This window comes from Poecilia formosa, unplaced genomic scaffold (assembly GCF_000485575.1).
Source record: "Poecilia formosa unplaced genomic scaffold, Poecilia_formosa-5.1.2 Scaffold3, whole genome shotgun sequence".
NCBI lineage: Eukaryota > Metazoa > Chordata > Actinopteri > Cyprinodontiformes > Poeciliidae > Poecilia > Poecilia formosa.
This window is the reverse complement of record NW_006799942.1, coordinates 810,109-827,609: the sequence shown is the minus strand read 5'-3', so window position 1 is coordinate 827,609 and position 17,501 is coordinate 810,109. Positions and strand designations below refer to the sequence as shown.

General features: G+C 38.4%; 1 protein-coding gene across 6 annotated transcripts in view; it reads left to right on the top strand.

Moving 5' to 3' along the window:
* Positions 1-15,975: 15,975 nt before the first annotated feature.
* The window catches only part of LOC103138915 (actin-binding LIM protein 3-like), a 45,294-nt gene continuing 43,768 nt past the window's right edge, over positions 15,976-17,501 (top strand). For 2 of the 6 annotated variants that reach the window (XM_007553351.2, XM_016672317.1), the window contains exon 1: positions 15,979-16,430. In XM_007553351.2, the coding sequence (XP_007553413.1) occupies positions 16,412-16,430 (19 nt within the window). In that variant the 5' untranslated portion in view covers positions 15,979-16,411. Of the gene's footprint in view, positions 16,431-17,501 lie in introns of all 6 variants that reach the window. The other 4 variants (XM_007553310.2, XM_016672312.1, XM_007553319.2 and 1 more) reach the window with 4 other exon arrangements.

Here is a 17,501-nt window from a genome sequence, read left to right as displayed (position 1 = left end):
ATCACAGCAGGACAGTAGCCTATCAGACAACACGGAGCAGCTTTTAGTGTATAAGGCATGCCTGAGGTGTTCTCTTAACTCAACAGCAGACAGTACATTTAAGGTTTTAGGTTTTAATTTTCATCATGTAGGACAACTTCTTTTTTCAGATCCAGATGTTTGGATCACATGTAGAAGCAGTGAAGCGAAACCCTTCGCCTTTGGCTTCTGGAAAGTTGTGCGATTTTAAACATTCAGCAAAACATGCTCACTCACATTGCTTTGTAGTCTGATATTTGGCTCCAAGGTGGTGTAAAAATAGGCTGCTTGAATGTGATGGGCTGTTTTCTGTGTTTTTCTTGTCAAACATGTTAGTTTAGTCATGGCATAAACAGGCAGCAAAATGTCCAAATTTCACCTCCACCTACTTTATGTCATTATTTGTTTTAAATAAGTTGACCATCAAACTGCAACCACAGTCCGACCTATGAAAAACATGGCTATTAGTATGTCTTAGTATCATTTTAGCTGATTTGTTGCTCTGAATTAGCCTCAGGTATTTGTCTGTGTACGGCTGTTTGTCCTGAAATGGACTGGAAAAATTCCCAGAGTGTACCTCACCGTGCATCCATGACGGCCAGTTTAAGGGGAAATTATACATTGCAGACACTTAAATCAAGACACCTTTGATTGTTTGGATAGTTGGCACATCCATGAGTCCGTCCAGGACTACATCACGGTGGCTTTCTCTTGGAAAATGATTCATATCCTTGTTTCTTCCCAGCAAAATATTCCAGCTCCTTCAATGTGTTTCCAGCCAGCTGAGATCTCATAGTACTGTTTGTGCTTTGTTTTCCTAATGGCACAAAAGACCTCAAGGTATAATTTCTAACTCAGCATACTTTCATCCTTTCATTATTTAATTGCACTTAAAATGAGCCGTTTGCTGAGTTGTTGTGAATATGTACTGCAAGTTCCTGTCTACTGTTTGATCGGCTCCACTTCTGACAGATGGACTGTCATGGAGCTGTGGGATTGTTTTTTGGTAGCCATCACTTAAGCATTGTGCAATGTCTTAGTTTCTGCCTTGAGTGGCATGAATACTCGCATTCATTGCATGACATTGGTGGTTGCATGCATTGCCTTCCCTAAGGTATCATCACATATCCCTGGGTCAAATGTTACAATGAAACCATGGGAAAAACATCAAGCAGTCTTAAGAAAAACTAAATCCTTGGCATTACTGATACTTCCAACAGGGCAATGATGATAAAAGCCACTGCTAAAATGATTTTCAGAAATGGTTGGAGAAGAATGTATTTGTTTCCTGAAGTGGGCTACAATGAGCGTAAAGCATAATCTCATCTGAAATGTTTAGAAGGAACGGAGACAAGACAGAAACATAAACACAGTGTTAAAAGATGATTCTGTCAAAATCCCAGAGGAAGGAAGGAAGTTTGTTGATACATACTTCTGATTATGGAGAAGAAATGTAAATGTTTTAAAAAGGGAATTTCTAGTAAGAAATATGTCACAAAAACTCTTAATAGGAGAATTAAATGAAATTACTTATCTCACCAAATTCTCACCCGCTAATTGTCTGAAAACCTCTCTACTGTTTCTACAATTAATTACTGAAATGCTCCAATCAGTAAAGATTTTCTGCTGGCAAAGAAATGGTTAACTGAATACATAAAAAATATACAAACAATAAATACAAATGCAGATAAATCATGGCTGCTGTATGCAGTGGCGCTAAAAACAATATTTTTCACTAGGGCAGTGTTTTTCAAAGTGGGGTCCTCGGCCCCCTGGGAGGGCACCTGGTGGAGGTAGGGGGTCCTCAAGACGCCGGATGGAAGATGAAGAAAAAAATCCAAAACTTAAAACAATTAATATATTTTTTATGTGATATTATAATTTTATTATCTCACAATTTGTTTTTCATTCATGATAAAAAATAATAATGTACGCATTGGTTTCCTCTCTGAATAAAACTCTCTTTTAAGAGTGTTATTCAGATATTGGTACCGTTCTCTTTCCATCTGTGGATGATGAATTGACCTTTCTAACCCAACTCTGCCTGAAGGTTCGCTCAGCTTTACTCTAGAAATGTCTTGTGTGCATCATGTTCTCTCCTAATGTGTTTTAACCAACTGATGAGAGCTTTCCTGGACATATGGGGTCATTTGAAGGTCAAATTAATCGCCAGAGGATTTTATTTGTTCTGAATGCAACTTTCTGCACCACATTTTATTTATTATTGCAGGTTAAAGGACATATGTCTGCCACACATGTAAAACCTTCCATTTAAAACCGCAAGTCATTTTCCTTCCTCTTCTGAACTTTGTTTAGATCCTCTACAATAAAATGCATTGATGTTTATGCTTAAAATCTTTCAAAATATGAAAAACTTCTAGTTGTATGAATTATTTTGCTGGACACTAAAGTTAATAATCTTTTGGATAAATCCCCTAATATAATTGCTCTACAATGTTGTGAGACGTGGAGCCTGAGAACCGTCACAAGAAGCACGACCCACAAGCCACAACACAAACCAGCCAAAATCACCAGGCTGAGCCATCTGACTGTCTCTGCTGTGAACACTCCGTTCTGGCAGTTTTATCATGAGCATAACCTCAATAATAACCACCCACACAGACCATTTGGGTGGAGATGCTGATGTGAAATAAGAACAGGATGCCAGCAGTGGAGCCGCAAAGAAGCAACCCAACACAATCCACACATTCATTAACACATCCAGCCCCTGTTTTATAGATTTACTGAAATATGTTTTATTTTACAACCATGGAGTGATGCTTGTTGGTGAAAAGAAGCCGTATTTTGTCTAGATAATGCCAGGTTTCTGTCAGATGATTTGTGTATTGACAGTGCAGTCATGCTTTGTGCTCTGAGCTGCTTAAGGGAGACAGGAAGCACTCAAGCTTTGCAGAAAGAGCTTCACACAGACGCCTTTTCTTTTTCTATCTTTCGCCGTCCTTTAATCAGCTCTTTCCTCCTGATGACGTCTTTTTGGCCATATTTGCCAAGCAGCAGAAATACCTAATCAGTGTTTGACAATTTGAAGTCAAAGGTTCATTGTTAGAGCCTTGGTCAGCTATCTTTTGATCTGCCAGCTGATCCGCACTTTGCATTGTCTGGGCGGGGGAGTGAACACTCTGCTCGTGCAAACCAAAGCTGCTGCCAACCACTTAACAAGCCCTCAAAAACGTTATCTGAAGGTTTTCTTTTTTCACCTCTGGAGGAAACTACATGCAGTATCACAAAGGGTTTAGTACCACCACAGGTAGCTATGTGTCTATTGTTGTGTTTGTCTTGTTCACACGGCAGAATGTTCTTAAGAGAGAACAAATAAATAAATAAATGGGTCATTACGTATGGTTATATCCTCTTGACCAACACATTCCTCTCAGTGCCTCTTCCTGTCCGTGACTTTTCCCTTCCTCTATCCCTCCTTGTGCTTCACTCCACCCTCTGCACCTACACCTAATCCGGAGGTATCCTGTGCTAATAAAGCCTGGCTGAATTAACCCCTTAACTCTCCACTGAATGATCGCCATGCACTTAAAGTTAATAAAACCTTCAAAACAATGTTTTATTCTACCACAAAAAACGAGTTACACTAAAGTAACTATGCTTTATGCTACCAACTCAAGCTAGTGCTTAATAAGATGCTATGAATAATTCTCTGAAAAGTGTGTTATGCAAGTCCTGCTGCAGATTTTCAACTGACTTTATTTCTGGACTTTGACTAAGCCATTGTAAAACACAACCTAAATCATTCCATTACTGTCCTGTCTGTATATTTAGGGTTGTTTTCTAGAGTTGCATCTTTAGCAGCCTCTATATTTTTACCAAAAATTCCCAGAATTTATTAAAACAAGTCAACTTTACCTGTATATCACATTTCAGTAACGAGGCAGATCAAAGTGCTTTACATAATTAAAAAATAACTCAATAAACAAGTACCTACTGAAAAAAGGCTCACATCTTATTGTATTCTAAAAGTAATATTTTGGTCTCTTCCAGTCAGAGCGCCTTGTGTTTAAAGTCCCCTTTATGGGTTGTGACAAACTGAAAATGGGATTTTATGGCTTTCTTCCAGCCTCTCTTCGTCAAAGGAAAGTTTTAAGTGCATGATTAATTGTCCTTTCAACAGATTCTCCCATCTTGAGTTGTGGAACTCTCCAAAAGCTCTTAAAAATTACAATGAGTTTTCTAGGAGCTTCTTTGATTAATTCTTTCTTTTTCTGACCCGTCAGTGTTGGTGCATGTGCATGTGCTCATAGGGTTACAGTTGTGCCTTACTCACTTTTTGGGGAGTGATGGTTTGAACGATTTCATTTCCTGTTCCTGTTTGTGCTAGCACACCAAAAATCCTAATAAAATACATTGTCACTTGTGATAATTAGTGTTTAGTGACAGATGTAAGCATGTGTGATGCTTTGTCATAAAAACGTTGTTCCAATTGTGGTTTAACCTGCTTTTATTAGCAGCAATCAGATCATTAATTTGGAATAAAAAAGAAAAAACAGTCTCTGTTTTCACAACACACAGCAGAACAGTTGATGTCGTCACCAAAGACATTAAGTTTACTCCAGAGATTCATCTTCAGCTGAAAAAAACCCCAAAAACATTAATTCTCAATGTCTGATGAAAGCATCTGGAGTAAAATTATGCTGTCACGATGACCAAAGTTCAAAAGAAAATACATTCTTAACTCCACCAGGGACTCAGGTGCAGTTTGTTTGTTCTTCTCTGTGAGATACATCCTGTCCATACGGCGCACACTGGGGCCGCTGAGACTGCGCTAAACTGTTTCCTGCTGCTACATCCCATGCAGTAGCAAGTCTGTGTGTGCATCGTCTTTTTTTTCCCCATGTCTAGAGCAGGCAGTGGCTGCGTAGCTTTTCTGGAGCCTTCTGACATTTTTATCCACTGCAGTGATTTGACAGTTGCTGACTCTTATATTTGCAGGTGCAGCTGAAGTAGCAGTTTGTATGCAGCTGCCATGTGAGCTTGCTTAGTTTCACTTCTCAGTCCTGTAGTCACAGAAGGCGGTTCTCCTCTACAGGTTGTGTAAATAGGCGAAGCTGTATTTAGTTGTAGCTGCTGCTGCTGCAGCTACAAAATTGACTGTTAAAGAAATTGTTGTAAAAGACAGTAGATACATTTTTGTTGGGATGTTTATTGCGACCAGTGATGTGTTATATATATATATATATATATATATATATATATATATTTTTTTTTTTTTTTTTTTTTTTTTTTCGAAGAGCTTCAAGCTGTTAGAATCCTTACAATGGATTTCAGTTAAATCATTAAAGCTGCATCACTTTAGGTTTGTTTTTGTTTTGTTTTTTCTTCTTTGACATCTCCTATCTGCTGAAGCAATCAGAACTGTTGCCTGCGTTCTAATGAGAAGTCCAGCAGATTTACTTTCACAGGCAGATCATCATGTCTTTCATAAAAAATGTGTTTTAGAAAAGCTGTATCATATCAACAATGAAACCTGGAAGCAGCAGAGAGCTGCTTGGCTGCTCTAGGACATAATAATGGGGCCATGAATTCTGCTGTCTACCAGAACAACCTGAAGGAGAATAGCCAGCCATCAGCTAGTGACCTTGAGATCAAGCACATTTGGATTGTGCAGCAAGGCAGTTATTCAAAGCAAGCAAATCCTCCTCGTAATGACTGACAATAAGGAAGGTTTTGGAGTTAGTGAGTCAAAGTCTGAAATAACACTCGACATGTGACGAGACATGAAATAAAGCATGCATGCCTAAAATCTCACCATTGTTGCTGAATTCAAATGTCCATCATTTTGATATTAAATATTATTGCTGGGGCTTATTTTACTTGTAGTTCACTGTATGTATTTATGAATTTTGAGATTTTAGGAGTGGATATCAGAAGGTGTTTTGATTTCTATGCTTTGTGTTTATGGTAAGTTAATCCAAAACAGAAAATTGGTGGCCAGTCTGTGCCATTATTTTACTCCTCCTCCAACTCTGTCTATTGTCTAAAGCCCTCAGTCGTGTCTTTGGACTGTGGGAGGAAACCAGAGTACCTGGAGAGCGCTCTCACATCCACAGGAATAAAAACATGCAGAAAGTCCTAAGTGAAGCTCTCAGTGTGTTTTCTATTAGTTTCCTTCCCTCAGTTTCTGATTTCTAGCCTTTCTCACCATATTCAGTTTTCCTCTGAATAGAATCCCCTGATCACCATGTCATTTAATTTTTTTATTTTTACAGATTACTGGTGTTTCTTCTGATCGGATCCTGCCTACTTCTTCTTCTGTTCTCCTTATACCTTACTGAAGATTTTGTTCTGTATTAAAATTAATCACATTTCTCCCGTACTCTTTGATGCAGCTCACAAAGTCATGACACTGTTGGGAGTACTTCGCAGTACTCTGTACTCTCATTACAACATCTCTTTATGTACCTACATTTTTCTCTTCGCGGGTTTGTATCTTTCTCTGTGATGCACACAGATGCAAAGACGTCACTTACTATTCTTTCCTGCAAGTTTTCTGCTCACCAAAGACCTCAGAGAATTCCCGACTGTCCAAACACATCTGCTCCAGCTACTTTGGATAAGAACCAACGCTGTGGAAGGCTGACTCCATACTAATGTTCAAACAATGTGAGGGAGGATTTGGTCTGCCAGGGGAGATGCTTAAGCCTACAAGTCTGTGCAAACTTAAGAAATCACGATGGGTGGTTAGAGCTACAGCTTACAGCAACTCTGGGGTGCATTACTTGTATCCTGTGACTTTGTAGAAAAGTTGTTCCTTTGTAATCTTCGCATTGCTGCTGCAATAAAAAAAAAAAGACATACTGGGTGTCTTGTGTGAAAGATGGCCTTACTCAAAAACTTGAGCATTTTAAAAGTTTTTGCCCTGAAAAGAAATCTATCTGTGATTTGGTGATCAACAAACAACTAGAAACATCTGAGATGAAACATGTAATATTCTGTAACATAGTGAGGTTCAAACATGGGGTAAACTGATTTTCTCTTTTTGTGGATGTACTGCACACAAGGTGTGGTTTGTCTTCTATTTAAAGAAAGAAGATGATTATCTTTTGATTTATCAGTCCTACTTTAATCTTCTACATCTATAAATCTGAAAAAATTTTGGGTGTACACCTCCACCTCTGACCTCTGGATTTGTTTTTAATCAACAATAAATCTGTCTGTAAAGCAACAAAGCCTTGACACTAAGATCACAAGTATGACCCTCTAATCATAGGAAGTGGAAGCAGATCAGGTTATACAACTCACACACACACACACACACCTACACACACACCTACACACACACACACACGTGTACACAATGGCTCTGACCTCACCTTCAACCTGTCCCATTTCCTGACGGACAAACATTCACACACAATGTGTATTAAAGACCTTTTGCAAAGAGCAAAGTTTGTCGTCCAAACGGGGAACAACTCCAGGCTATAAAAATAATCAGAATCACATTTGTTTTCAGAAGTTTACATGTGATTATCACAATGTACTTATTGTACAACGTACAGCTGCAGTGGTTATTTAAACCAAATACTGAATTCATATTTTTGAATGTGTTGCAGATTTTCTCTTATTCCACATTCAGTGCTGTTAAAGGTTTTTGCTCTGTTTTTGACTAGAAAAAAGTCTTAGCTTCTCATAAGTGATCATATTTGATTCTACTTTTTAATTTTTCTTATGTTAGCATTTAAAAAATAGATTTGTTTGACAACATTTATCAGATTGGTACTTTCAAAATTCAGGACAGTCCAAGCCAGAAGTCAGGAAGGATTCAGGAGAGAGAACTTTAGATTTACACAAGCAGGGAAAGTCTCTTGGAGTCATTTATAAACAAATACAGATTCCAGGATCATCACTTTAAATAAATACAAGTTATTTGGATGAGTCACCACTTTGCCTCAAAGAAGTCCTGACCTGTTTCTGTTAGATGAAAGGAAGCTGGAAAGACCTGGGAACCTCTGAGCCTTTAAGAGTAACATAAACTGATAACAGCTGGAAAACCACCATCCATGCGAGGGAAGTAAGTTTGAACTGAGAAGGTGTGAAACTCTGCTTTATAATTTACACCTTCAGATTTGGAAAGCATTTGCAGCTACTTGCACAGATAAGCCAAATCTCTTTTAAAGAAAGCTTTATCAATTAGAAAAGTTTGAGCTGCGAGTCTGAATTGTTTTTTCACAATTTGGCACTTATACTGCAGTGTTGTTTTGCTATTTGTTGCACAAATTGGGTATAATAATAGAGAAAAATTACAGCAACCTCAAAATCCTTGTGGCCTAAGTCATGCAGAATGGATTAAGCAATGTGACAACACAATTTCTGAATGACAAGCTCAACTAAGCTGAAAATTTGTGACCTATGCTCAGATTTGAGGTCTGCGCTGGGACACCATCCAAATTAAATGGGTTCTGCTGTCTCTGCTAACAACAGTATGCCAGAAACTCAATAATGGACTTACAGAGTTCATCTGAGAGAACTTGAACTTGTTTCTGGACATTTAGCCAAACATTTGTGGGGCTGTTTGAACATATCGGAGCCTGAATAATTTTAACCCTCTGGATTATCACTTCGTCCTGATCCATCTAAATTAATCTGTTGTGTCACTAAAAAGTTTTCACCTCCAAGTGCGACAAAAAGCTTTAGCTTTTCTGTTACACTTAAATATTTCAGACCATCAAATAATATTATAATATCAGGCAAAGACAAAATATATTTTGTTGTTTTTATAAACAATGACAGAAATAGTAACTCAAAAAAACCTGGTTCTGTATTTTAACTGTAATAATTTTATCATTGATTTTATCACACATTTGCAATAACTGACAATACATTTTTGCATCACTGCAGATTAATTTCATTTCACAGTTTTTTTATCTTAAGCATTTTCATTCAGCTACACTGCAGAGTTTTCTACCATGAACAAAACATTTATGGTCATGCTACAGTTTCTAAATCCAACCTTTGACTAGGCCATTCATTTAATTATTTTTCTGTTGCATTATTAAGTTTGCTTCAATTTAAGATTCTGGCTGGAGTTTTTTCTTCAGGATTTTCTGGTAGAGAGGATAATTTAAGGAACCATAATTTACCGTAATTTGTCCAGGCTCTAAAACAGCAAAGCAAACTACCACCACCATGTTTGACTGGCAAGATCTTATTTTTCTGAAATGTTGCGTTAGTTTAACCCCAAATGTAATTGGACAAATATGATATTCAGGATGAAAGCTTCCGACAAGAACTGTAGTAGAACCCTAGATAAGCAACATTTTCCAGCAATAGAAGTCTCTGATTAAAATCTAAAAATCTTCTCAGGTTGTCTAAAATTTCTTTGAAAAACATTCCTGAAGTCATTTCAGTAACAAATTCATAACTGTGAGGCCCATCTAGAGATAAGAGGCACCTAGGGGAGTTTAAATATACAATTTGACACCTTATCTTAACCTGAGGGCAAGAAAAGAGTTTAAATAACTCCAGAACATTTTAAAAACTCCCTGACAAGAACATAAACAGTATAAAACAGTAAATACTCATCATGTTACTGAAACCTTCAACTGCAGGTTCAACAAAGGTTATGGAGCTATGAGAGCTTGTTCTGTCTGAATGTGTTAGGAAAGCTTTTGAAAAAAGCACCACCCTTCCTGACCTGGTACAGGGGGCTCCAGGGTGGACGAGGTCAAGGCTCGCAGAGGTCAGCTTGAGAATATTTAGCTGAAATTCTGACCTCCCCTGATCCCAAACGCAGCTCGAGATCTTCAAACAGGGCCCTCTAGTACACAGCGTTACTGCTGGTCAACCCTCGTTATAACTTTAAAACCCTGACCTTCTCTAGTCAGAGGGACGTATCGCACGAAACGTCTTTTGAAATTCTGATCATTTTAATCCTGCTTATTCATGCTGTTTCAGTTTATGCAGTTAGTTATGTATGTAATTTTTGCGCTTTGTATTGATTTTGTGCTCCTTTTTTTTGTTTTACTTTTCTGTGTTTGGTGTCTTCATCTTTACAGGATCAGAATGTAGTTGCTCACAGTACACTCTGTGTGTTTTGGTTAGCATTAGACGTTCATGATTTGCCCTCGATGTTGTCATCGGGGTTGTTTCCAAACAGTTTTAACCAGGAAACCTTTGAGCTCCTACTGGAAGGCGTCTGTCCAGGAACACACGCCATCCCTTAGTGACTCATGGTGGAATAAAGTGAATAAGGAAGAAATCTAGGAGCCATGAATTTCAGCTGGCAAAAGGTTTAAGAATATAATCATCATCAAACTGTAAAAAATAAATTTTGGAGGGTACTCAAAATTGGCCATTTAAATTATTAAAATTTCAATTAAGCACTTTTTCCCTCTAATATAAAGGTTAATAATAGTTGAATTGAATAGTTGAACAAACCTAAATGTCATGTTTTCCTAAGATGTATGAAAAACAAACAAACTAAATTCAGCAATCAATCAATTACCAGAAATAAATGCTTGAAAACATCAATCTGTATGTAATTAATCCGTATAATGTGTTTCAATTAGAGAACTAAGCCACTGAAATGAGCAAATCTATCAATGATATTTCAATTTAACAACATCTGAAGGCAGTGCGGTAAAATCTCTATAAGACTCAAAACATTAACTTTGCTGATTTCTCTTAAGCTTTGCATAAACTCTGGCAGTATGTTGAGAGTAATTATCCATTTGGATAAGGGTTATTTACTCCAAGGCTTTGTGTCTTTGCTACTGCCTTTCCAAAATCTGAATATAAGTTTTGGAGAGTGCAACAATCCCTCCTGCAGCAAAACAGCAAACAACATATACATAAGAATGAGAATGGCATCATTCACATTTTTTATAGCTGAAATGTTGCTTGCAAAAATAACAGCAAACAGACGAGCAATAACACAGCAGTGCACCTTTAACCCTGAGTCAGACCCGGAAGCAGAAGTGGAGCATCTAGCACAACCATCAAGGATGTGTCAGCGGTTTCTGAGTGGTAAGTCAACACCAAAACACAGGTTCCCATCTCCCATTGTACAACACATACAGCAGTAAAACCAGCTGACCATCTCTGGTTGGGTTGCTTGGTGAGGAGCAGTGTCCGCTGATTTGTGACATATTCTGGACGTTTTTGAAATAACTAGTTTCCAAAGCTGTCATGATGTGTTTGTTGATGGAAACACATCATGACAGGAGCTGGGAGTGCAGATCATGGTGAATATTATTTAATAAAAAAACTGAAAACTTGCACAAAAAAAAATAAAATAAAATAAAAAATCGCAGGGAGCCAGAGCAGAACAAAAACCAAACAGACAATCAATGGGGAAGTAACCAGAATATGATGGGAATGAAGTAAAGGAACCAGCAAGGAGTGTCAGCAGGAGAAGGGTTTAAATACTGAGGGTGAATGCTGCTGGAACAAAAGACCTGGGCTGATTAGCTAACAGGGTGCAGGTGTGAGACTGGAGAGGTGGACTGAGGAGGGAGAAAGAGAGGAACCGATAAGGAACCAACAAATTGACTAAAGGGAGCAAGTGAGGCAAGGTAAGTGACTAGCAGCTGGAGAAGTAAATGGTAGACTGACACAAGGCAGCAAGGGAGGACAAACAGAAGAACCAGGAAATAATCTAACTGTAACAATCACAAAGAATAAAACTAATGCAGGCTGAGAGTAAACATGGCAGGACTGATCATATGAAAATAACTGAACTAACAGAGGAAACAAATATGGATGAAGGGAAGCAAAAAATCAATACAGGGAAAAAAACAGAAGCAAAGAGTCCAAATAAGCCTGGATATGAGACAGACACCAGCAAACGTAATCTAATTGCCAGAAAACAGCGTCTTTTTTTAAGCACCTAGTGATTGTAGAAGCAGTTTACATCCAAACGGAAAAAACAAGCTTTATGTGTCTCATGTCAGGCCTCCTTTCTCTGTGGATGATGACACACTCCTAACAACATCAGCAAGCCTTTTCATAAGGTATTTTGCTTTTTGATTCATATATTTCTCATAGTTGGAAAACAGAACATGTCTCCTTCCTGACCATTATGTCGACTGGACATTCCCATGCTATTTAGACTTGCATGTAATAGCTTGAGCAGATGAACCTGGTGCCCACAGACATCTGGGAATGATACCCAGAGATAAACTAGGCATGTGGAGGTCCACAGTTTTCTTCCTGCTGTGATTTCTTTTTTATTTTCCCATGATGTCACACAGTGAATTTGAGGTATTATGTTAAACTACATTTAGTACACATGTAAATTAAAAGTAAAATTTGCTCTCTTAAGTTGTATGTCAATTTCTGAATTTAAAGTAATTGATACATTAGCAAAAAACAAAAAAAAAAACAAAACTGTCTCATTAATTTGGACTTAAACATATAATTAGACCTTGTGCCATAAAATGAAATTATGTTGAGAACCACCATATTTTTTATGTTCTGATCACAAATAAACCAGATGAGAAAAATGATCATCATAATTAGTCACAACTGAACTACTTTTGTTGTGCAAGAAAATTTTGCAATTAATTGGAATTCACCAAAATTATCTAAGTGTTTTGTAGCTGCTAACTCATTTATATTCAGAAATACTGATTAAATTTACCTGAATTAAATGCCTGCAGATTGTTTAGTCAAACTGAAAGGGCAAATTAGTTTTCTCAGTAAATTGCATGTTAACAGCTTCCTTCCTGCTTTAATTAAAAGGTTAAAAGTATTTATTTAAGTTGTACTGATTTATATTGCGATCTTGAGATGGCTACAAAAAGAATAACCATGAGTCCTTGTGTTTGGGGGCACATTGCTGTTTTGTTTACGATCGGGTGGTGGGCCTCGTTTCCTTTACTGTGTCCTTTCCAAGAGGATGTGGCTACTTTCTGCTCAGGCAAAACACCTTTTGTGTTTGTAGTATCTATTGTGTTACTCTGAACATCTTTCAGCTGTTCTAACATATCAACATTTTTCACTTTGTGCCGGAAAAATGGTTTAAGTGCGTCACAGTAGTCTTTTTCTCTTTCTTCAACCAGTTTATTTTATCTTTCTCAAACCACAGTTTTGTGTTTAAATGTAGAAACTAATTGCCTGTATTGCTTGTTTAACTTACCCCTTGTTTGGTTTGTCTGAAGCAAAACATTGCTTAATCTTTCCCAAGACATAACCAAATTGCCCCTGCAGAACATTTTGCTCTGCAAAAAGAACAAACGTCCTGAAAACAGACTGAAGTTGGACATCATCTGGGAGAAAAGCCACTTATCTAAAACATATATACAGTGATCAGACAAGCCATTGAACACTGCTCCTTATCCTGAATTTACCATAATCTTGAAACATGATGGTAGCAGCATCATGCTTAGATGATTCTTCTATTTAGTCTGGATTGGGTTAATCTCCAAATGGGAAGATAGATGGAGCTACATACAGGGCAACTGTAGAAGAAAACCTCTTAGAGTCTGTAAAAGCCTTGAGATTGGAGCAAAAACGAATGCACACCACACTTTTAAGTTTTTGCCTTGTAAATTTTTTTTTTTAAACTATTCATCCTGTGCCTTCCACCCACATACCTTGTGTTTGGTGGATATATCCACCAACGTTTGTAGTTGTAAATGTAAAACAGCGTCAATAAGTATATGTAGTATATTTAAAATCCCTATTATTGCCCAGTGTGGCTGGCAGGCAGTTCCTCTAAACTGAGTTATTTGGGTTTCTGTTTTTTAAACAGGTAGACATACTTGACAATAGCCTATTAATCATAAATGAAGTGACACTGTCTCTGTGTTACATTGTTTTTCTGACCCCAGATGGGCCTTACCTTGCATGCTTCCGTCAGGACTCATAGTTTTGACTCTGCACTTCTCTGTTTCTATCTGAGGCAAAATAGGCCACAGAGATAAGAGATGGATTCAGTCCTGCTGCAGCTGATGTTTGCAGAAAAAGCAGCTCAGATCTGACACACAACAGTGAGGGCAGAGTTCAAAACTCTGCTGCTTGATGCAGCTTCATTCTTCCAGCTTATATTGGCAGATTTGTTTTTCTTCTCCTGTGGAGGAAGAATTTATACGTTTAATTTTGTTCCACAGAAACGTCGGCAGCAGGCGTTGGGAAGTATCACCGGTTGGTTTGCCAGTGTTTGCAGGAAGTGTCCTGCACATTGTTTCTCAATTACAGGGAAGTGAGCCAGCATGGACTAGAAGTTGACTCTATAAACATTGTTTTGTTGTTAGAGGCTTTTGCATGCAAAGGAAGAACAACCGTGCTGAATGTCCATCCTATGAATTGCAGAGTTTCCCAAACATAAATTGATAATTGAAAGAGCATATGAGTTTACACTTGTTTGAAAAACATTTCAACAAACTACAGTTTTAAATAAAACACAAACCACCGTCAGACCTTTTCATGGAAACAGAAAACAAGTTAAATTTACGTTTTCCTACAGGGAACATTAACTTTACTATGGAGACACTGTGGTACCTCATTGAAAGTTTTGGACTTCTGGTTTTTAGACATATACTACCCTCTGTTGATGTTCCTATGTACTTGTAGATGGTGCCCTGTCTCCCGGTCTGATTTGTCTGAAATTTCCTGCTGTTTGTTTTATTTTATCCAATCATCTGCAACTTAATTCGAAAACCAGATTGAGATGTCTGTAAATCTGTCTTTGCAGTTTCAACTACTAATGCTAACAATCAGTCACCTCATCTTGTTGGTGCTGCAGAACATGTAAAACAACCTGAATATGTGTAATTTTCTTTCCAGACATGTCTTGATGTGCAGCTTTTATGTCCCATGATTAATAACACTTTGATGACTGACTCACAGGTTATGTTTCAAACTACAAACTTGATAAAGTCAAGATATATTTTATTTTTTAAGAATAAACAGCAGATGACCGATGGTCTCTTTAATTTAAGTCCATCCTTTTCATTCTAATTACAGAGATATCCTGAGCTATCGCTGTAGTTATGCTGCTATTGGCTCAGTCTACTGGAGGAAAAACTCACCACTTTTCCACACTAATTTCTTCTTTCATTACTCTCTAATTTGCATTATTTTATTTTATTTAATCTGTTAACTTTATATTTTCTCTGGGTTTTTTTTTCTGTCCTTTGCATTCTGTTTAGCTGTGATATCTTCTTTGAGATATCACAGCTAAAATGAACATATAAAGTACTCCTTCATCATTCCTACTGTTTTTTTTTTTGTTTTGTTTTTTTTGTCTGTGCTCTGTTTTCTCAAACCCCCAGTCGGTCAACGCAGATGGCAGAGTTCTGCTGGATGTTTATTTCTGTTAAAGGGGAGTTTTTCCTCTCCACTGTCGCTTCATGCATCGGTATGAGGGACTGCTGTAAAGTCAGCGACATAATGGCAAACAACAAAACTTAAAATGTGTGTTTGGACTGTGTGAAGAAGTCAGAGTACCTGGAAATAATCCCACACTTGCATGGGGAGAAAATACAAACTCCATACAAAAAACAACAACAACAACAAAAAAAATGCACACACAGGACCTTCTTGGTGCGAGGACAACACATATTCTGGAGGAACATGTTGGATTCAATCCAGTTTTTTCGTGGGTCTCCAAATATGTAATTTCATTCAAGAAGAGCAAAATGGTTCTTCACTGGTGCTTATTCGCTTTAAAGTCAGAATTCGGAGGGGAAAAAAGTCAGAATTTTGAGATTAAATGAGGATTTCTTTTTTTCAGAAGCCATAATCCTCTTCCATGGACATAATTATAAGATTTATACAAATTAACCCTTGTATGTGCGAGGACTGAGGCAAACGTAGAGGACTGTGGCAAACGTTACAAGTTTTACGTGTGTGGGGTCGGTTGGACCCCAGACACAAGGGTTAAAATAAAATAATCGCACAGAGTTGACTTGGTTCGCTTGGTTGCAGTGTGTTTTTTCTGACGCGGTACGGCGCTCTAGCACCGTATGGACAGAGGATCTTCGCTGACCGGGCGCTCTGACAACTCCCGAGCCTTGAAGCGAGTCACCATCCAGCACTGAGCCTGGATGCGGGAGCGCACGCTCGGCCACGCATGCGGTGGTACAGGCAAGCTGATCGGTCAGAGCGGGATGGACATCTCGGCTCAACCGAGAGCTGCTGGAGGTTGTCCTTTTTGAGAGGCGCAGGAGCTGAGGGCGTGATGAGGAGCGAACCGTCAGTTTTCATTTAATTTGCTGTCTTTACGCAGGGTGGAGAGGTGCGCTCTGCCGCCAGTAATCCGCTTGGCGGGGAGGAGCAGGGGAAAGCTCTCTCCAGGCTGAAGCAGAGTGAGAGGGGAGGGACAGCAGGTTAAGTCGGATACGGACCAACAGAGTTAAACAGCGTGTGGTCATATGGACCGACTGCAGTTGGCAGGCAGGCTGCTGGGATTCCACTTGGCACGATGAGCGGACCAACAAAAGGTGAGCGATGTGTAATATTCTCATAACAGAAATATTTTTCTCAGGCTAATGTTGAAATATGCATTTTATGCCATGTAGCGGTTAGAAACAGCTTTAACATTTGTGTGGAGTTTTGACAGATCACAAATATTGACTGAACTGTATATTAAAGATCAGAAATGATTTGGCCCAATTAGCTGAGTAGAGTTTAATTTTATTAATCCTCAGTGTTGTGGTGGAAGTTACTATCAAAGTCCAGAATGTTTGATAGCAGAATTAGATTCGACTGACTACTCCTCAGATGATTGGTTGTCCTCCTCCACAAATACTGTTGAAATTGCTTAAAAAAAGAGAGAAAATCTCTTGACACAATTATTAACCTTCAGGCTCATAAGAGAAGCAACAAAGAAGCTCATTGTATCGCTGCAGAAGCTGCAGTGACTCAGACTGAACAATCTGTTGACCGAATAACTGAGTTGCTCCCTCCACAAGTCTGGCTTTAATGGAAGCATCATGCTGCGGGGAGGCTTTTCAACAGAAAGAGAGAGAAACTGGTCAGGTTTGATGGGAAGATCGATAAAGAGCAGCAGTTACCCACATTAGAATGGTTTGAAAACTTAGGATCTGGTGAGGATTCAGTGGTTGAAATTCAAAACGACTTTGTTGATCCCAAAGGGAAATTAAATGTTTTTATAACGCATATTAATTAGGGTTCTTCAAGCAGCAACTTCGTTTGGAAAGCAGAGGAACCCAAACTGGAGGCCATCAAATCTGCTGAAAACATTGGAGTTATGTCCCATCTGACTGCTCTGGCTCACATTACGATAGAGATTATTGGCTTTTATTCCAGGCTTTGCAGTCATGAGGTCAAAGGTCAGAGTCGTGCTGTCAAAAGATTCACAATTAACAGCCTTGTGTGACACAGAAGCATCTGTACAGAAAGCAACAGTGATTTGACTGCATCCGTACAATTCTGCCTTATTTCCAGCATCGCAACACAGTGAATCACCTCCGCTGTAGATTTATCAGTTCCAGAAACTAGAACAACATTTAAAGCTACTAATAATAAACGTATAAAAATACCACATTCCT